The 21,727-nt window shown below is 36.1% G+C and overlaps 1 protein-coding gene across 2 annotated transcripts in view; it reads left to right on the plus strand.

The window, feature by feature from the left end:
- The window catches only part of LOC136035275 (ankyrin repeat and BTB/POZ domain-containing protein 1-like), a 36,741-nt gene that overhangs the window by 7,120 nt on the left and 7,894 nt on the right, over positions 1-21,727 (plus strand). For both annotated transcript variants that reach the window (XM_065716950.1, XM_065716951.1), the window contains exons 3-6: positions 1,754-1,913; positions 11,336-11,498; positions 14,859-15,079; positions 18,930-19,094. In XM_065716950.1, coding sequence (XP_065573022.1) covers positions 1,754-1,913; positions 11,336-11,498; positions 14,859-15,079; positions 18,930-19,094 — 709 coding nt within the window. The remainder of the gene's footprint in view (positions 1-1,753; positions 1,914-11,335; positions 11,499-14,858; positions 15,080-18,929; positions 19,095-21,727) is intronic.

A 21,727-nucleotide genomic window follows, 5' to 3' on the forward strand; every position in this document is an offset into this window, starting at 1 on the left:
TTTCAATTTAATCTTATTTTTTGGTTGCTATTTTTCCTGTTGAATCCGTTTTCTCCAAAAGAATAGAAAGTTGATGCATTAGAATACTTTTTAGACATCAAATGGTAATTTTTGCAGCAATCCTTTCGAATTGATTGATTATTAGACTAACAAAACAAAAATAGTTCTCTACTATATATAAATGAAAAATAAGATAAAAAGCCTCAAAATAGAAATAAAAATGGAAAAAAGCCAAAAGTTGATTTGGTTCATTACCGTATATAGATGAAAAATAAGGTAAAAAGGCCCAAAAATGAAGAATGAAAAAAAGCCCCACAAGTTGGCACAGAACTTTACTCCTAGTATTGTTTGTACATTTTCATGTTTGACTTCATCATCAGTTTTAATTTCTGTTAGTTTTATGGTTTGATTTATTATGTCTTTTACTCGTTTTGCTGTACTTTGGACTCTTTGCTGTACTTTGAAAAACCCTTTTAAGATTTTAGGATGATTGATTAAAAAAGAAAAAAAGATAGCCGGTCTTGTCGCTCTTTTCTTCTTTTAGCACAGTTGCTCCTACATTTTTTCGTTTGGTCAAGGTAAAATTTGTGCATATTGGCAAGTGGCCAGCGAATCAACCTGTTCAATTAAGGAAATTTGTGCCAATGGGGTGTTACCCTATGCATACTCGAATACTGGCCATTGAAATCAAGGCAAAATACAGTTTTTGGCGTCATACGGGAATAGCCCTGCGCTACAGCATCAGCCGAAGCAAGGACTTTTCTAGTTAAAATTTAGTACTATTTAGTACTCGAATTAGGTGAAAATTTGGTTGTGATTTTACTTGGACCCTGATATCTCTTTTTGGTTGCCTTCTTTGTATGATAAGCGTATGCATCATTTCTGGACGCATTTCAGAATCAATATATCTTCAAAATATGAATTAAAGCTAGTGTCTTCTGGTATTATGAAAAATGAAATGTCTCGAAAAAAATTAACAATCTAAGATAAAAGAATAGGAACTATCCTGAATAGGAAGAGGGGCTGTCGCTCTTTCAGTCTTAATCCCTAAGTGTCATCTGAACTTCACTGAAAACTCTATATGGTACTCCAAATTAATCTACAAATTAGTTCCTTAATCTTGTTGAATTACAGTTCGTCATTGAAAATGCCTAGTTTTCAGTAAAGCCAATGTCTTATTTATTTTCAATTATAATGTATATCTTTTTCTTCTATGAAAATTATTGTTTTAATATTACTATACCCAACAGCCAGCAATGGCGCTGGAATTCTTCTATTTGTTTTAGTTTCGGAGAGCTTGGATATCACTGTCGCCCTTAACAGTCCTATCTGACCTTTTCGCATTTCTAAAAGATTACTACTAAATAGCCATGCTAAGCTGTTCTCTAAGGGATGATCAGCTGGGAATGTAGATGAAGGGGATCAAAGTCTGGTTGAGCAAGCATTGTCCTGGAGATCCTCCCCTTAAGAATAGAATAACAAAATATTTTTCGGCAATCATTTCAAAACTAGGAAAATGTCAGTTGCTACCGTTAGGTCTCACATCAGAAATGTAGAGACTTTTCATGGTATGGTATGTTAATTGTTATTTTAAATGTTTTTTAGCTGTTTATGTTTTAGGTTCCTTGAATCGGAGAATATAGTGATGCAATTTTTACTGTTCACGGAGTGAAATTTTCACTACTGTTAGAGCACTTTTTTAATGTTAATTGTTTTTTATTTTTGTTGTTTTTTTTAATTTATTTTATTTTAGGTTACTTGAATCTGGAGAATTTAGTGACACAACTTTTATTGTACATGGAGTGAAATTCACTGTGCACCGATGTATTCTTTCAGCAAGATGTGGCTATTTTAATGACATATTCCAGCAGAAATGGAAATATAGAAATGTTATAAAGTTAAATAACAAACTTGTAAGTTTCTACTTTATTTACGTTCTTGATAATTGTTTTATTTAGTTTTTTATCTCAAGTTATTAGTAGGTTTTTTTGATGAACTGTAATTTTTTTTTTATTTTTTTTTTTGGATTTTGCCTTTATGTTTATATAGAAAAAAAAATCACAGGATTCGATGGATTGTCGGGAGAAGACGAGGTGACTGAAGTTTAACAATTATGACTCCATTTAAGATGAAATGGAATAAAAAAAGATAAGCAAGAATAATTCAAATTACAGAAAGATTTTGTGGAGACAGTAAAAACTTCAAGGTCGAATTTCTCAGTTTTTTGCTAAGTTTTGTTATGGAGCATGATTAGTAGATCGAATCTGTTTGTTTTCTTGTATTAATTTCTTATTTTAAGAAACGCTTCAAAAGGGGGTTACTTTTAACTGTAGTCTAACGAGACAATGAGGAAAAGAGCAACTTGAAAGAAAGAAAATTTTTTCTTAGAAAGAAAAAATAAGGAAAAAAACTAAAATATATTTCTCCGACTTGTAAATTAATCTCTTAAATGCAGTTTAAAAAATCAAACTTATTTAAGGCCGTTAGTTAAATTCCACGGGAGCTTAATACCGCTCTTCTTCACTCATTTAGTAAATATCCCCTCCCACCCCAAACAAAATACGGAATACGGTTCTGATTCAAATAGAGTCAACGGTTTTTTTATGGCACTTGGTATTAACCAAGTGACATATAGCAATCGCAAATCCTGTCCGTCTGTCTTTCGGTCTGTCGGTCCTGGTTTTGCTACTTTAGGCACTTCCAGGTAAGCTAGGACGAAAATTTGGCAAGCATATCAGGGACCGGACCAGATTTAATTAGAAATAGTCGTTTTCCCGATTTGACCATCTGGGGGGGGGGGGGGGAGTGGGGGGCCGATTAATTTGGAAAAAATAGAAAAAATGAAGTATTTTTAACTTATGAGCGGGTGATGGGATCTTAATAAAATTTGATTTTTGGAATGATATTGTGTCTCAGAGCTTTTATTTTAAATCCCGACCGGATCTGATGACATTGGGGGGAGTTGGAGGGGGGAAACCTAAAATCTTGGAAAACACTTAGAGTGGAGGGATCGGGATGAAACTTGATGGGAAAAATAAGCACAAGTCCCAGATACATGATTGACATAATCAGAACGGATCCGCTCTCTTTGGGGCAGTTGGGGGGGGGGGCTAATTCTGAAAAATTAGAAAAAATGAGGTATTTTTAACTTACGAACGGGTGATCGGATCTCAATGAAATTTGATGTTTAGAAGGATATCGTATCTTAGAGCTCTTATTTTAAATCCCGACTGGATCTGGTGACATTGGGGGGGATTTGAGAGGGGGAAACCTAAAACTTGGAAAACACTTAGAGTGGAGGGATCGGGATTAAACTTGGTGGGAAAAATAAACACAAGTCCTAGATACATGATTGACATAAACGGAACGGATCTGCTCTCTTTGGGTTAGTTGGGGGGGGGGGGGGATATTTCTGAAAAATTAGAAAAAATGAGGTATTTTTAACTTTCGAACGGGTGATCGGATCTCAATGAAATTTGATATTTAGAAGGATATCGTGTCTCAGAGCTCTTATTTTAAATCCCGACCGGATCTGGTGACGTTGGGGGGGAGTTGGGAGGGGGAAACCTAAAACTTGGAAAACACTTAGAGTGGAGGGATCGGGATGAAACTTGGTGGGAAAGATAAGCAGAAGTCTTACGTACATGATTTAAATAATTGGAACGGATCCGCTCTATTGGGGTGGGGGCTAATTCTGAAAAATAAGAAAAAATTACGTATTTTTAACTTACGAAGGAGTGATCGGATCTTCATGAAACATCATATTTAGAAGATCCTCGTAACTCAGATCTCTTATTTTAAATCTCAACCGGATCAAGCGTAATTGGGGGGGGGGCAGTTGGGGGAACCGGAAATCTTAGAAAATACTTAAAGCGGTGAGATCAGGTTGAAACTGGATGGGAAGAATAGAAACCTGTCTAAGATACGTGACTAATATAACCGGACCGGATCTGCTCTCTTTGGTGGAATTGGGGGGGGGGAGGTAATTTTGAAAATTGAGGCATTTGTAACTTACGAAAGGGTGACCAGATCTTAATGAAATTTTATATTTAGAAGGATCTTGTGCTTTAAAGTTCTAATTTTAAATTCCAACCAGATCCTGTGACATTGGGGGGAGTTGGAGGAGGAAACCGGAATATTTGAAAACGTGAAAATTCTGGTATTTTTATCTTATGAATAGATGATCGGATCTTAATGAAATTTGATTTTTAGAAGGAATCCATGTCTCAGAGCTCTTATTTCAAATCCCGACCAGATCTTTTGACACTGGGGGGAGTTGGAGGGGGAAATCTGGGAAAAACACTTTGAGTGGAGGAATCGGGATGAAGCTTGGTAGATAGAATAAGCAAATGTCCTTGATACGTGATTGACGGGACCGTACTGGATTCGCTCTCTTTGGGGGAGCTGGAGGAGGGGTTCAGTGATTTGGCGAGTTTGGTGCTCCTGGACGTGCTAGGACAATGAATATTGGTAGGCGTGTCAGGGAGCTGCACAATTTGACTTGATAATTTCGTTTTCCCAGATTCGACCATCTGGGGGGCTAAAGGGAGAGGAAAAATTAGAAAAAAACTAGGTATTTATATCTTACGAGTGGGTGATCGGATCTTAATGAATTTTGATATTTAGAAGGACATCGTGACTCAGAGCTCTTATTTTAAATCCTGACCGGCATTAAGCCTCTTATTTTTCCTTTTTAAACCAATCTATTGATTCATAGAATTTTGTTAGAGCTCATACCATATGATCTCTTGGCTCTTAGCTCTTCTCGCCTCGTCACAAGTGCCATATGAGCTTTTAGCTCTTGTTTTATGGCACTTGGTATTTACCAAGTGACATATAGCAATCGCAAATTCTGTCGGTCTGTCTGTCCCGGTTTTGCTACTTTAGGCACTTCCAGGTAAGCTAGGACGATGAAATTTGGCAGGTGTATCAGGGACCGGACCAGATTAAATTAGTTTTCCCGATTTGTCCATCTGGGGGGAGGCAGTGGGGGGGCGTTAACTCGGAAAAAATAGAAAAATTGAAGTATTTTTAACTTACAAACAGTTGATCAGATCTTTATGAAATTTGATTTTTGGAAGGATATCGTGTCTCAGAGCTGTTATTTTAAATTCTGACTGGATCTGGTGACATTGGGGGGTTGGTAGAGGGGAACCTAAAATCTTGGAAAACACTTAGAGTGGAGGGATCGGGATGAAACTTGATAGGAAAAATAAGCACAAGTCCCAGATACATGATTGACATAATCGGAACAGATCCGCTCTCTTTGGGGTAATTGGGGGGGGGGGGTAATTCTGAAAAAATAGAAAAAATGAGGTATTTTTAAGTTACGAACGGTTGATCGAATCTCAATGAAATTTGATATTTAGAAGGATATCGTGTCTCAGAGCTGTTATTTTAAATTCCGACCGGATCTGGTGACATTGGGGGGGGGGGTTGGGAGGGGGAACCCTAAAATCTTGGAAAACACTTAGAATGGAAGGGTCGGCATGAAACTTGGTGGGGAAAATAAGCACAAGTCCTAGATACATGATTGACATAACCGGAACGGATCTCTCTTTGGGGTAGTTGTGGGGGGGAGTTAATTCTGAAAAATTAGGAAAAATGAGGTATTTTTAATTTATGAACGGGTGATCGGATCTCATTGAAATTTGACATTTGGAAGGATATCGTGTCTCAGAGCTCTTATTTTATATCCCGACCGGATATGGTGACATTGGGGGAGCTGGGAGGGGGAACCTAAAATCTTGGAAAACACATAGAGTGGAGGGATTGGGATGAAATTTGGTGGGAAAAATAAGCACAAGTTCTAGATACATGATTGACATAACTGGAACGGATCCTCTCTCTTTGGGGTAGTTGGGGGGGGGGGTTAATTCTGAAAAATTAGACAAAATGAGGTATTCTTAATTTACGAACAGGTGATTGGATCTCAATGAAATTTGATATTTAGAAGGATGTCGTGTCTCAAAGCTCTTATTTCAAATACCGACCGGATCTGGTGACATTGGGGGGAATTTGGGGTGGGGGAACCTAACATCACGGAAAACGCTTAGATTGGAGGGATTAAGATGAAACTTGGTGGGAACAATAAGCAGAAGTATTAGATACGTAATTTACATAATTGGAACGGATCCGCTCTATTGGAGGGGGGGGGGGTGATTCTGAAAAATTAGAAAAAATGACGTATTTTTAACTTACGAAGGAGTGATTGGATCTTCATGAAACTTTAAATTTAGAAGGACCTCGTAACTCAGATCTCTTATTTTAAATTTCAACCGAATCCAGCGTCATTTGGGGGGGGGGGGAAATCTTAGAAAATACTTAAAGTGGAGAGATCAGGATGAAACTGGATGGGAAGGATAAAAACCTGTCTAAGATACGTGACTGACATAACCGGACCGTATTTGCTCTCTTTGATGGAGTTAGGGGGGGGGGGTAATTTTGAAAATAGAGGTATTTGTAACTTACGAAATGGTGACCAGATGTTAATGAAATTTGATATTTAGAAGGATTTTGTGCTTTAAAGCTCTAATTTTAAATTCCGACCAGATCCTGTGACATTGAGGGAGTCGGAGGGGGAAACCGGAATTCTTGGAAAACGTGAAAATTGGGGTATTTTTACCTTACTGATCGGATCTTAATGAAATTTGATATTTAGAAGGGATTCGTGTATCATAGCTCTTATTTCAAATCCCGACCAGATCTTTTGACATTGGGGGGAGTTGGAGGGAGAAATCTCGGAAAACACTTGGAGTGGAGGAATCGGGATGAAGCTTGGTGGATAGAAAAAGCAAATGTCCTTGATACGTGATTGACGTAACCGTACTGGATTCACTCTCTTTGGGGGAGCTGGGGGGAGGGGTTCAGTGATTTGGCGAGTTTGGTGCTTCTGGACGTGCTAGGACGATGAAAATTGGTAGGTGTGTCAGGGAGCTGCACAAATTGACTTGATAAAGTCATTATCCCAGACTAGACCATCTGGGGGGCTAAAGGGAGAGGAAAAATTAGAAAAAATTAAGTATTTATAACTTACGAGTGGGTGATCGGATCTTAATGAATTTTGATATTTAGAAGGACATCGTGACTCAGAGCTCTTATTTTAAATCCTGACCAGCATTAAGCCTCTGGTTTTCCTTTTAATTCAATCTATTGATTCTTATAATTTTTTTAGAGCTCATACCATATGAGCTCTTGGCTCTTAGCTCTTCTTGCCTCGTCACAAGTGCCATATGAGCTCTTAGCTCTTTTTTCAAAGTCTTCCGGAATTAATTACAAAATTATTATCAATAGAAGTAATATAAAACTATATTACTGTATAGTAATAACTATATAAAACTTGTATATTATATTATCGATACTATAATACTTATAAGCTATCTATAAAAAAGACAAAATATTGACAGATGCACTGAAACTTTGAAATAATACATTTTAACAACAACAAAAAACAAAGGGTGAAAAACCGAACCCCCAAGACCTAATTCTATTTGCCACTGAGCCTTGTTGTTCCCCATTTAATACTTTGATTTTGTTTATTTGTATGACTCCATAATGCTAGGGCAAACCTGTTAATGATAAGGCAGGTAACTTTCATTTACGCTTATTCAGAATCGCGTTTCATAAAATAGTAAATATATAAACTATACATCGTGTTTCATAAGTAATATAAAACTATATTACTATATAGTAATAACTGTATAAAACTGTATACTATATTATATATACTATAATAATTATATAAAACTTTACTACAATTAAAAGCTATCTATTAGAAAGACATAATGTTGACAGATGCACAGTGGAAACTTTGAAATAATTCATAGTGACAACAACAAAAAACCAAGGGTGAAAAACTGAACCCCCAAGATCTAATTTTATTTACCACTGAGCCTTGTTGTACCCCATTCAATGCTTCAATTTTTAGTATTTGTATGATTCCATAATGCCAGGCTAAACCTGTTAATGGTAAGGTAGGTAACTTTCATTTACGTGTATTTAAAATCGCACTTCATAAAAATAATGTAATTTCATGCTTTGTGTACTAGTTATTAATCGTTAGCGCAAATTAATTTAAAAAAATTGATCTTAGAGAACTTTTTCAAGGCTCATTTTACAGAAAATTGCTAAATCTACGTACTTTTCGAATTACCGATGCAATATTTTAAGCAAAATACATTTTGTGTGCATCTAAGATTTGGAAGTGAAGTAGATCATCTTAGCTGGCTGGGTTTAGTGAAGTAGATCATCTTAGCTGGTGGTATCACATGATGCCAGCAGAATACTACATCTTTAGTGAAGTAGATCATCTTAGCTGGCTGGGTTTAGTGAAGTAGATCATCTTAGCTGGTGGTATCACATGACATTTTTACATGGTGGTACATTTTACATGGTGGTACATTTTTAGTGAAGTAGATCATCTTAGCTGGCTGGGTTTAGTGAAGTAGATCATCTTAGCTGGTGGTATCACATGATGCCAGCAGAATACTACATTTTTAGTGAAGTAGATCATCTTAGCTGGCTGGGTTTAGTGAAGTAGATCATCTTAGCTGGTGGTATCACATGATGCCAGCAGAATACTACATTTTTAGTGAAGTAGATCATCTTAGCTGGTGGTATCACATGATGCCAGCAGAATACTACATCTTTAGTGAAGTAGATCATCTTAGCTGGCTGGGTTTAGTGAAGTAGATCATCTTAGCTGGTGGTATCACATGATGCCAGCAGAATACTACATTTTTAGTGAAGTAGATCATCTTAGCTGGCTGGGTTTAGTGAAGTAGATCATCTTAGCTGGTGGTATCACATGATGCCAGCAGAATGCTACATCTTTAGTGAAGTAGATCATCTTAGCTGGCTGGGTTTTGGTGAAGTAGATCATCTTAGCTTGTGGTATCACATGATGCCAGCAGAATACTACATTTTTAGTGAAGTAGATCATCTTAGCTGGCTGGGTTTAGTGAAGTAGATCATCTTAGCTGGTGGTATCACATGATGCCAGCAGAATACTACATCTTTAGTGAAGTAGATCATCTTAGCTGGCTGGGTTTAGTGAAGTAGATCATCTTAGCTGGTGGTATCACATGATGCCAGCAGAATACTACATTTTTAGTGAAGTAGATCATCTTAGCTGGCTGGGTTTAGTGAAGTAGATCATCTTAGCTGGTGGTATCACATCATGCCAGCAGAATACTACATTTTACACAGTTAAATGGAAGGGCTCAAATGTTTTATATAAACATTTTATTTTAAAAAATGTATATAAAAGTCTCATGTTTTTTAATTGATGGATCAGTTTATTTTTCTCTATGTTGTCGACATTGCTTTCAATCCAGCTTATTATTTCTTAGCCCTTGCCGAATAAAATCCTCTGTCAACTTGTTTTTGAATCTTTCTTAAACTCTTCTTTTATCTTTCGAATTTAATATAGAAATTTATATATTCGTCTGTATTCAGAACAGTGCTTTAATGAAACCTGAGCTTGCTTTAGGTTTTCTAGAGAATTAAAATCAATTTAATTCGTATTACTGTCTTCATGACAGAATGAATCCAAAGATATTTTTAGTTTGTTGTGGAACTTTGACCTTTGCCCATTCACTTATTCAAAAAGTGTAAAGGCACGTAGTGATTTGAAACCAAATATTTGAACCACAGAAAATATTCATCTTCGATTTTAGAAGCTAAAATCATTAATTACTTGCATTGATTTGAAATTTCTCGCCCTGCTAGTTTAATTAAGCATATTTGAAAGACGCAGTATTCTGCCTTTTGCTCATTAAATTATTTGACCAACTAATTAACTAAAAATATTTCAAGGTCTCCTTGCCCACTAAGTAATTGAAAAAAGTGTGGAGTTGTGTAGTGAATGTAACCCCATATATTTAAACTCCTGAAAATTCTCCTCTTCGATTTTATGAGACAAAATGGCAGCACTAATTACCTGCATTAATTTGAAAGTTGTATATTGCCCCCCCCCCCCCTTTGCCCACTAAGTATTAATCATTTTCCAAAATAATGTAACTAAAAGTAATGTAGATTCTTAGAATTTTACGTCTTGTTCATCGAATAGTTGAGAGTGTAGATAGTGTAGAGGTGCCTTCTTCTTAACTATTGAATTTAAAAATGCCTGTCTTTATACTGCTTACTTACCTTGTCGCATGCTGATCAATGGTCGGCGTTACGCAGGTACTGATCTCCTGATTCATTGCCTTCGACTGGGAGTGCTACGCGTAGTTGGAGGCGAATCATCCGAAGCTTCCTGTGTTTTCCCTCCTGGTTTCTCCAGGTACCCATTCAGAGCTAAATTGACACTGGCTAAGCTTACAGAGTCACACCATTGATTCCCGTCCCAAACCAAATAACCAGTGACACCAGGACTCGAACCCCTGTTCTCAGGATTTCAAGTCCAGTGCACTAACCGCTCAACAAGTACGGCTAGTCGTCCTAGCCGAGTAGTAGTAGTTTATAGTACTACTAACAAATCACTGCAGAACCAAGCCCCTTGAGGCCAACATAGCTTCGTACAGTCCTTTTCCAACCCAATCTATTCCGAGCTTCACCTCTTCCTGCAGCTTCCCAGTAGTCGTTTTTTGCTACACACTGTCTTTTGTAATAAATAAGTCCAGTAAGGCTAGTCGCTATACTTACAACCACATTTCCCTATTCAGAGCCTGCAATTCCCTTTTGCTTGGTCATTTCACACCACAAGGGGTAGGATATTCCTTACCACATTACATTAGAGCATAGGGTCTCAAATCAGTCGGAATCAGTTGTATTAAGAAAGTACAAACTGGTTAAAAACATAGAATAAAAATTTATCAGTAAACAGTGCAATGGAACATGACTTTCAAACACAACTTGTTGTGTAGTGGTGCTTTGCTTTGCTTAACATATCAGAGAACACTCTTGTTGAGGTTTAAAGCCCAACATATGTTGAGGTTTAAAGACCTTGTTGAGGTTTAAAGACCTACATAAATGTATAATTTTGAATTTTGTTTTCTCTGAGACGGATTAGTGTTTATTTGTTGTTTCATTTTTTTTTCCGGGGTTTGAATATATCGAACCAACAGTCCCAAAAATACTGTAAGCAGCCTCAATTGAACAAAAATTGAAAGCTCTAGCACACTTTGCACATAGGATTTTGGACTGAGCTGTGCACAGTCCTTCTCCATCCTAATCTATTCAAGCTTCACCTTACATGACCTCTTCCTATTCCATTTGGGGACGACTTTCTTTTCGTCTAGCCCCCGATGGCCAAACAGCATGTAAATTGTTGCTTTTTTAGTTACCGTTAATTTTGTTAAATATTTGTGTGAATTAGAAATTATGTTCTTAGGTGAAGCCTCAAGCATTCCGATCTCTTCTACAATTTTTATATACAGCTCGTTTGGATTCTCAACTGGAGGATGTGGCGGACTGCATACGTCTAGCCAAGCAGTGTAAACTTAATGACCTTAGACATGAACTAGAAGAGGCTGTGAAAAAGGTGGACTCTTTTGGTAAGTCAGAAAAGAATTAGAAATTGGGAGTGGAAAGTATTTGGTAAAAAAAAATCAAATAAAGAAAATTAGATCACACTGCTTTTCCATTTACAGAATTTAAGAAAGAAAAAATGGGTTTGATTAAAAATTAATCAAAAAGTTGAACAAAAAAAATTGTTTGTTTAGTTTTGTTTTTTTTGTTTTGTCTTTTTCTTTATACATTCCATTTAATTTGATTTAACTTTAACTTTTTTCCCCGTTGATAAAAGCTCCCGGACGTGGAGTCAAAGTATTAGAATTTTATTATTTAAAGTTTGTTGTTTTTTCCACTTTTTCATTTGATTTGTGGCCTTTTTTTCTCCCTTAAATTCTGTAGATGGAAAAGAAAATATTAGGTAAGTTAGAAACTAATGTATATTTTAGTCATCTACCAAAGTCTAAATGCTCGCCTGCGCTTGTCAGGCTTAGAACCAAAAAGGGTTGAAAGTGATAGTCTGTAAAATAAGCGTTGAACAAAAATCAAATAAAAATATATGTTGCTATTTTTGATAATATTGTAGCGTGCTATATTTTTTTTTATTTCTGTTTTCCGACAGGCATTTTGGTCTGTCAGTAAGTCTTGTATTATTAAACGAGCAATATTATTTATCTGTAAATTTTTTCTCGAAAGCGGTACTATATTTTTTTTCCGAAAGTTGTCAAACTAAGGGTTCCCAGTGTAAAAAAAACGATTGAGATAGGTTGCAGCATTGGTAAAATTCATTTCTTCCTCCCGCATCCGCTAATATGTGTCACAAATCGTCTGCTGGCTGAAATTGGAAACTCTTGAACGTTGAAAGCCTTGAGCATGAGTAGGAGGGGTTACAAAACATAATTTGTTTGTTGGCTGACAGCTCATTACGAGCTTTCAGAAAAAGACATTCCTGTTTGATAGCTGTGAAGCGAGTCGGGGATTGTTGACTGCTTTGCATTAAATGTTACGCATTGTTGCAGAAAAACTACGATTTTAATTTTTATACCAGGGGACCGAGCTTCACTCGGTGATTATTGTTCGTATGATAAGATTGTTCTTCAGTTACCTTGGTAGTATTATTAGTAAAGATGGAGGGAGCAGTGAAGATGTTAAACGTAGAATAACTAAGGCACAGGGTGTTTTTTCATGGTTAAAAAAAGTTTGGAAGAATAGAAGGATAAGTGTGCAAACCAAGATTAGAATATTGGAAGCTACAGTGATGACATTGGTCAAATATGGCTCTGAAGCATGGGCGCTCCGAAAAGAGGATGAACATTTACTAGATGTTTTCCAGGGAAATTGCCCACGGATTGTTCTGGGTACCCGGCTGACTGACCGTATTTCAAACAGTAGGTTGTACGAAAAATGTGGTTCAGTCCTGCTTTCTAGGGCTATAATGAAAGAAAGGTTGAGATGGCTAGGCCACGTTCTACAGATGAAGGATGAAAAATTACCGAAGATTGTCCTTTTTGGCCAACCGTTTGAGACTACACGGAAAGCAGGTCGTCCTTGTCTGGGTTGGGAGGATGTCATAAATAAAGATTTAAAGGAAATGGGAACTTCCTGGGAAGGTGTAAAGAGGGAGGCTTTAAATAGATGAGGTTGAAGGAGGAGCTTGCGTAGCTGTGTTGGCCTCAGGCGGCTTGAGGCGGCAGTGAGTTATTAGTAGTAGTGGTAGTAGTAATAAAATAAATGTTCTTTTTCGGTGTGAAAAAGATCTAGGTAGATTACGACTTTGGCAAAATTAATTTTGGATAAACATTTTGATTTGATAAGTCACAAATATCCGGACTTCCAATATCCTAATGATTTGCTTTATAAATTGTCTAAAATGAAATAAAATTAAAGTTGTTTTCCGAAAAAGATTAAAAAAGCTTTCTTTGTTTACACCGTGTGGAGCTTGAGACTATGATGAAATGATGGGTTTTTAGTGTTCCTTTGTGAAATTCTGAAATATTGTAATCGTTTCAATCTGGAATCTGAAAACTTTCAAGGTACAAAGGCTAGACTCTTACGAAGTCTTTACAATGGTTTTCCTGGCAATAGGACTAAATACGATTTTTATCGAGTAAATAAATATAAAACACAAAAGTCAAATTATCTTCTAATTATTAAAAAGAGAAACAAGCTTTTTCTTATCGGCGTATAATTCTCCTCCGAAGCTTACAAATTTTCCAATACGTTTTAGTGACAATATTTTTGGATTTAAAATTATTTGAAAAATCATCCCCCTCCTTTTGCCCCCTTTAAAAATTCTCACCATAAAAAAATCGATCCTTCTTCCGTGGAAAATTCCTCCCGTAGAAAATTCCCCCGTGTATTAGTAACGATTGTATTTTTAAATATAAAAACATTTGGAAAATCCCTACCCCCTCAAAAGATTCCTGCTTCTCGAAAAGTTCCCCTCCCTGCGACCCTCCCTACGCAAAAAAACTTCAGAACTGTCCCAACCTTCGCCTCCTATCGTTCTCAGCTAGTTTCTTGTTGCCTTTATTATTTAAACTTTCGTTCCGAAAATTCACTCCGTTCCTTCGTACAGATGTATATCTTGAAAGAAATTTGGATTCCACCACCTTTGCCCCCCACTTTCTTGGAGCCACCTGGTGAAAACCGAGATATTTATCAGCCGCTAAGAAACCTAGTTTTTCTGTTTTCTCCAGAAGTCATGCTTTTATAAGAAAACTACGAAAAAAAATTACAATTCTAATCTAACGATCATTTAGATCAGAAAGTGGAGAATACAATGGTCTATAATTTGTTTAATTTCGACGGAGACTAAAGATATGCAAGACTCCTGACGAGACCCTACTTTTCGGAAATATTTCATGTTTTTGCAATATTTATTTTTTTAATGAAAAAGAATTAAAATCAAAATACTCAAGAGCCTAATCTTCGCTATCGAATGGCATCTCCATCATCATCTTGTGATAAAATGCACAGATAACTAAGGCTCCAGAAAGTTTACATGGGAAATTGATGCAAGGAATGAAGACCTTATCCCGATTTTTCAAAGGCTCCAGAAATTTTACATGGGAAATTGATACAAGGAATGAACAATTTCCCAATTTTTCCATTTTTATTTACGTCTAATCGGTCAAACCAGAAGATTTCCATTCAGTTCTATTTTCAAAACTGTACATTATTCAAATTGTAGTTAGTCTTTCTACAGAGTTTTGAATCTGGATTTTTCACTTTTCCAGATGTACAGATATCCTTAACCGGATTTCTGATTTTTCCATATTCTCATTTTGCTTAGCCAGATTTTTCAATCTTATTTACAGCATGTACATTATTTTTACAGCATTTTTAAATCTTATTTACAGCATGTACATTATTTTTACAGCATTTTTAAATCTTATTTACAGCATGTACAAAACCTGGTACAAAAGTTACAACTGTGCTGGTTGAGAAGCCAGCACTCTCCTCAGAATTGCAGCAAGATTTAGGTGTTTTGGCAGAGCAAGCTCTTCCCTCAGAACTTAGTGATTGGATTGTTGGCTCCGAGCTGCCTCTAATGCCATCTGTGCCATCAACTTTTGTAGACGTTTGCTTCTTCGTTCAAGGTCATCGCTTTATGTGCCATAGAGTGAGTTTTTTCTTTAATTTTTTTTTGCTTTGAGAGGAAAATATAGGGAAACTGTGGCATTTTTAATTAATTTGAGAAAGGAATTGCATTGTTTAAAATTTCCATTTATGTTTTCTTTTATGGAAGTTTAGTTTTTCAAAAATGAGAGCCAATGACTTTCTATAAAAAATCAAAATTTTGAAGATCTTCTATCGTTGAGCATATTTTTCTGCTCTTTCAGTGGTGTGGGATCTTTCTCAAGCCCTCTGTCGTTCATCTATTACTCTTTTCTCATCTTTCTTTTTCAAATTTGGATAAACTGTAAAATTTGTAAAGGGGTGGAAGTGAAACAAGGTTTTGCAGGCTACTATAACAAACTCTTTAGTGAGAATACGATAGTTATGACCCCTGTCCTCCGTCCCTACCCCCGAGAGGGAAATCTGCTTGGGGGGCCTTGTGGTGGCGTCAGGATGGGCCTTTCCCGTGTTTGCCTAACCGAAACTGTCGCTACGGGTGACCTTGAGGACTGGCACCACATCATGAAATTATGTACTAGTAAATGACTCTTCATTTGCACTGGATTCTGATTAATGAATATTTTTTAAGTTTTTTTTTTTTGGGGGGGGGGGCTGAAAAACCTCTTCGTAACTAAGTTGCTATTGCTAGTTGCCTCGCCGTAGTAGCATAGTATTCGAAGGCATGAATATAGAATGAGTTGGAGGTAATAGGAGAGTTGAAAGAAGTCCCAGGGACTTCTTGCTGCCCTGTTCGAAATTTGATTTGTTTGAATAGGCTTGAAAATTAATGTTAAGAAGACTAAGCTGCTAATACTTGGAATATGTGGAGCTAGAGAGGTGGTCGTAGCTAACGAGAAAATTGACCAAAGCTTCAATTACCTAGGTACTCTTACTAATAGCTACAGTGAGGAAAGTGGTCAAGTATGGCTCTGAAGCACTTGAGCTCCGAAAGACAGGATTGCTGGATGTTTTCCAGAGAAATTGCCAACGGATTGTTTTGGTACCCGACTGGCTGACTGTATGTCATTAGAGGCTGACAGTAAGCTTTACGAATAATGAGACTGAGACTGAGAAAGGATTACCACGATTTAAAATTTGATGACACTATAAGTAAAGTGCAGAAGATATTCTGAAGATTCTCAAAAGATGGTCGCTAATGGGTCTGTTGAAGATGATGTGAAGTTGAAGCACAAATTTGATTTCAGAACGGATTTAAAATGTCTTATTTTAAAAATGGATTCTTTTCGTTGATCCTTTTTAATATTGAAGGGAACTCCAAAAGAGGTCACTGGGATGCGACACATCGTTACACAATCAATATTGTAGCCCTTTTTCTGCTGTACACACAAATCACGAATAAGAATATTTTAGGACTTTCCTCCAATCAAAATAGAAACAGGGAATTAAGAGGGCAATTGGACTTCTATGGAGCAGGCATCGCCTATGCAATGCCTAATTGTCTTTCAAAAGTAGAAAGTGTCGAAATCAACATGAGAGTTTCTATGTTTCTATGAGAAGCTGACTTTTGTGATGATCCGTTTTTTCTTGACTCCTTTCAGGTAGCTTCGCCATTTTAATTTTTGTTCTAGTATTTTCGACATTTTTTATTCTTGATCAAATAACTTTGCCATTTTCAATTTTTAGTCAAGTAATTTTATCTTTATTTACTTTTTGATGACCTAGTTCAAGCCGTTTCTTTAATTGTTATTATGTGTTAAGTTCTTGTTTAAAAATTCTTGACTAAATTATACTTAGTTTACTTAGTTTCCGTTGTGGATTTTCCTATATTGTCTCAAGAGGGTGAATATTCACTATATTAATTTCACGTTTGTACCAGTTGCCCATTAGGGTTGCGAGCTGGGGAGGGGGGTACTATGGTAAGACAATCGGAGTCCATAACTAGGTCAACAAAATAATCTTACTCATTTTGTTCTTAAAGGTGACCTGGGTGTACCAAATTTTTGTCATAAGATGATTATACTTGGTTACAGATATGACGTTTGCCCGACAGCCTTCTAGCGAAGGCGACTTACTGTGAGATTTTGAAATATTCTAAAAAGGCAACATGGCCAAAACAGGTTAAACCCCTGTTGGATAATGCTGGCTTTTCGTGGGCATTGAATGAGGGCAAGGGTCTCATTGTAAATCTGATGTTGATGATTTTCCTTAGATGTTGGATTCAAGGACCAGGAGCTTCAGGTTTGGTTTCCTGGTATTGAGGAGGCATGTGCTCTAAAATTTCATAAGCAGATAAAAGTAGTATATGGAGAGGCGGAACCTTTCGTGGGGCAATCGGCACTGAAGAGCTGGTTGCAAAGGCGAGCAAATTGTGAGCCATTTTGTAGGGGGCACTGGGATTCTTATGATGAAGGTGGTCTGGGATGTGGATGTGCTTACCCCCTTTTTGGGGAGTATGAGGATGACCTGGAACATTTTCTGAGTAACTTCCAAAGTTTGAAGAATTTAAGGAACAGCTTTTTTATGGGGATGCACCGCGTCTGCTTGGTATCTTGGATACCTCTTCTAGGGAACTAATTATTGCGGCAGAAAGTTTTATAGAGAATGTTTTAGAGACACGGAAGTTATGATTTCAATGTGTTGAGTGTTATTATTTAATTTTTTTCAATATACGTTTTTTTTTTTTTTATTCTGTGTATATGGTCAATGGCTTTTGAATACACTTGTGTATATGTATATGTTCAGTATAGCTGAGTGTCCTATTGGAAAAAATAAATCATACAAAACTTAACAAGAAAAACAAAAACGAACGAAAATCATGTAGACAGACTTGATTTATCAAAAGCCAAGAAACAAAGTTTAGGTAGATTTATCCTTTCTTTTTCAAATAGTTTTAAATGTGGATGACAAAGAACGAGGGTGGTTACCTCGCAATCCAGAACATCTTATCCGGAATACCAAATATCACTCTTTTCGCAGCTTCCATCTTTCAGGCCCGGTTAATTAGTTGCAGTATGTCTCCATTTTCTAAAAATGTTCCATTGGAAATTGTACCAGTTTCAAAATTGAAGACTCTTTTCATTGGAAATACAAGTGCGATGTCTCAATTCATGCACATACTCTTTGTAATGTACATAGTCGTATGTCCCCGTACTCAATTTTACAATCGTATTTAAGAATTTGTCAAATCAGGTTTTGACGGCTGAGTAAAAGTTAAAAGTAACAGAAAATAAGAGAGATTCATATTATCTATTTATTTATAGTGACACTACAAAAAAGGTAAAAAAGTGACATCTCTAGTATCTCATATTCTAAGATAGTTATTGTGAAATTTGAAACAAGAGTAGGCGAAAGTAGTGTTGTCATTCTTTAAAAAAATTAACTGGGATCGGGCAAAGCCATGATCTGAAAAAATAATCTGCTAGTTAATTAGTTGGTCACAATCAGGAAAGCCATACAATGGACTATTTTGTCTTTGAGGATGTCTTAAACACCACCAGTTAACATCTCCTACAAATTTCCCCCTCAACATTTTGCGTAGCTTAAATTTGTGTGCTGACATCGCCAATACCAACATGAAAGGGCACCATGTTTTAGTGGTGCTAGGTGTATTCCTACTCCTAGGGAGTTTCCCCGGAAAGCTCCTTCTTAGAATTACCCCCATGGTCAATCGAAAAATGCACCCTTCCCCGGAAATTCCCTCACCCATCGGGAAATTTATATCGGAAATATGAATGAATTTAAAAAATGTAGCTTTTATATGTTTGTTTCTCATTTCACTCCTTTAATCTTCCATCGTTTAAAACAGAAATAGGATACAAAAGAACTTATATAATTCTTTTAAGTATATATGATCCAAAGAAGTAATGTAATTATTTATATTTATTTTTCTTTAGGTGTTTTTCAGTGGAAGGAGTGAATATTTCCGAGCACTTCTATCCGACCACTTTAATGAGTCACTACAGGACTATTCCCAAGGGATTATGTACATTAACTTACATGATGTTGAGGCTAAAGTTTTTGCTTGTATTGTCCATTATATCTACGAAAACTCAGTTCAGGTGAGTAGCATATTGCATTGTTTTAGGATCTAGTTTATTTTAAATACGTTTGGAATCATTAATAGAATTATTGTGGAATCACCAGTGAAATCATGGTGGTTTGTTTTTAGGACCTAGTTTATTTAAATACTAGTGGAATCGCTGTTGGATCTCTAGTGGAATCACAGCGTTTATGGTTTATTTTAAATACTATTGGAATCACTAGTCGAATCACTGGGGCTTATTTTTAGGATCAAATTTATTTCAGTTACGTTTGGAATCACAGTTGAATTTCTAGATTATTCACTGTGACTTGTTTTTAAGATTTTAAATGCTTAATTATGTTTTGAATCGCTTTTGGATTTCTAGTAGATTCTCAGTGGCTTGCTTTTAGGATGTAGTTTATTTTGAATGCTGGTGGGATCACTATTGGATCTCTAGTGGAATAATGGTGGCTTTTTTAAAGATCTAGTTTATTTTAATACTAATGAAATCACTGTTGGATCTCTAGTGGAATCACGGTGGCTTGTTTTTAGGATCTAGCTTATTAATATACTAGCGGAATCATTGTTGGGTCTCTTGTGGAATCACAGTGGCTTGGTTTTAGGATTTGGTTTATTTTAAATGCTAGTGGAATCATTGTGACTTTTTCTTAGGATCCATTTTATTTTAATTACGTTTGGAATCACAGTGGCTTGTTTTTAGTATTTATTTTTATTTTAAATGCAAGTGGAATCGCTTTTGGGTCTATAGTGGGATCATTGTTTGACCTCTATTGGAATCATAGTGGCATTTTTTTATGATCTAGTTTATTTTCAATACTAATGGAATCACTATTGGATCTCTAGTGGAATCACGGTGGCTTGTTTTTAGGATCTAGCTTATTAATATACTAGCGGAATCATTGTTGGGTCTCTTGTGGAATCACAGTGGCTTGGTTTTAGGATTTGGTTTATTTTAAATGCTAGTGTAATCATTGTGACTTTTTCTTAGGATCCATTTTATTTTAATTACGTTTGGAATCACTAGTGGAATCACAGTGGCTTGTTTTTAGTATTTATTTTTATTTTAAATGCAAGTGGAATCGCTTTTGGTTCTATAGTGGGATCATTGTTTGACCTCTATTGGAATCATGGTGGCATTTTTTCATGATCTAGTTTATTTTAAATACTAATGAAATCACTGTTGGATCTCTTTTGGAATCATGGTGGCTTGTTTTTAGGATCTAGCTTATTAATATACTAGCGGAATCATTGTTGGGTCTCTTGTGGAATCACAGTGGCTTGGTTTTAGGATTTGGCTTATTTTAAATGCTAGTGAAATCATTGTGACTTTTTCTTAGGATCCATTTTATTTTAATTACGTTTGGAATCACTAGTGGAATCACAGTGGCTTGTTTTTAGTATCTATTTTTATTTTAAATGCAAGTGGAATCGCTTTTGGGTCTATAGTGGGATCATTGTTTGAACTCTATTGGAATCATGGTGGCATTTTTTTATGATCTAGTTAATTTTAAATACTAATGGAATGACTGTTGGATCTCTAGTGGAATCACGGTGGCTTGTTTTTAGGATCTAGCTTATTAATATACTAGCGGAATCATTGTTGGGTCTCCTGTGGAATCAGAGTGGCTAGGTTTTAGGATTTGGTTTATTTTAAATGCTAGTGGAATCATTGTGACTTTTTCTTAGGATCCATTTTACTTTAATTGCGTTTGGAATCACTAGTGGAATCACAGTGGCTTGTTTTAAGTATTTATTTTTATTTTAAATGCAAGTGGAATCGCTTTTGGGTCTATAGTGGGATCATTGTTTGACCTCTATTGGAATCATGGTGGCATTTTTTCATGATCTAGTTTATTTTAAATACTAATGAAATCACTGTTGGATCTCTAGTGGAATCACGGTGGCTTGTTTTTAGGATCTAGCTTATTAATATACTAGCGGAATCATTGTTGGGTCTCTTGTGGAATCACAGTGGCTTGGTTTTAGGATTTGGTTTATTTTAAATGCTAGTGGAATCATTGTGACTTTTTCTTAGGATCCATTTTATTTTAATTACGTTTGGAATCACTAGTGGAATCACAGTGGCTTGTTTTTAGTATCTATTTTTATTTTAAATGCAAGTGGAATCGCTTTTGGGTCTATAGTGGGATCATTGTTTGACCTCTATTGGAATCATGGTGGCATTTTTTTATGATCTAGTTAATTTTAAATACTAATGGAATCACTGTTGGATCTCTAATGGAATCACGGTGGCGTGTTTTTAGGATCTAGCTTATTAAAATATTAGCGGAATCATTGTTGGGTCTCTTGTGGAATCACAGTGGCTTGGTTTTAGGATTTGGTTTATTTTAAATGCTAGTGGAATCATTGTGACTTTTTCTTAGAATTCATTTTATTTTAATTGCGTTTGGAATCACTAGTGGAATCACAGCGGCTTGATGTTAGGATTTGGTTTATTTTAAATGCTAGTGGAATCATTGTGACTTTTTCTTAGGATCCATTTTACTTTAATTACGTTTGGAATCACAGTGGCTTGTTTTTAGTGTCTATTTTTATTTTAAATGCAAGTGGAATCGCTTTTGGGTCTATAGTGGGATCATTGTTTGACCTCTATTGGAATCATGGCGGCATTTTTTTATGATCTAGTTT

This window comes from Artemia franciscana, chromosome 14 (assembly GCF_032884065.1).
Source record: "Artemia franciscana chromosome 14, ASM3288406v1, whole genome shotgun sequence".
Taxonomy (NCBI): domain Eukaryota; kingdom Metazoa; phylum Arthropoda; class Branchiopoda; order Anostraca; family Artemiidae; genus Artemia; species Artemia franciscana.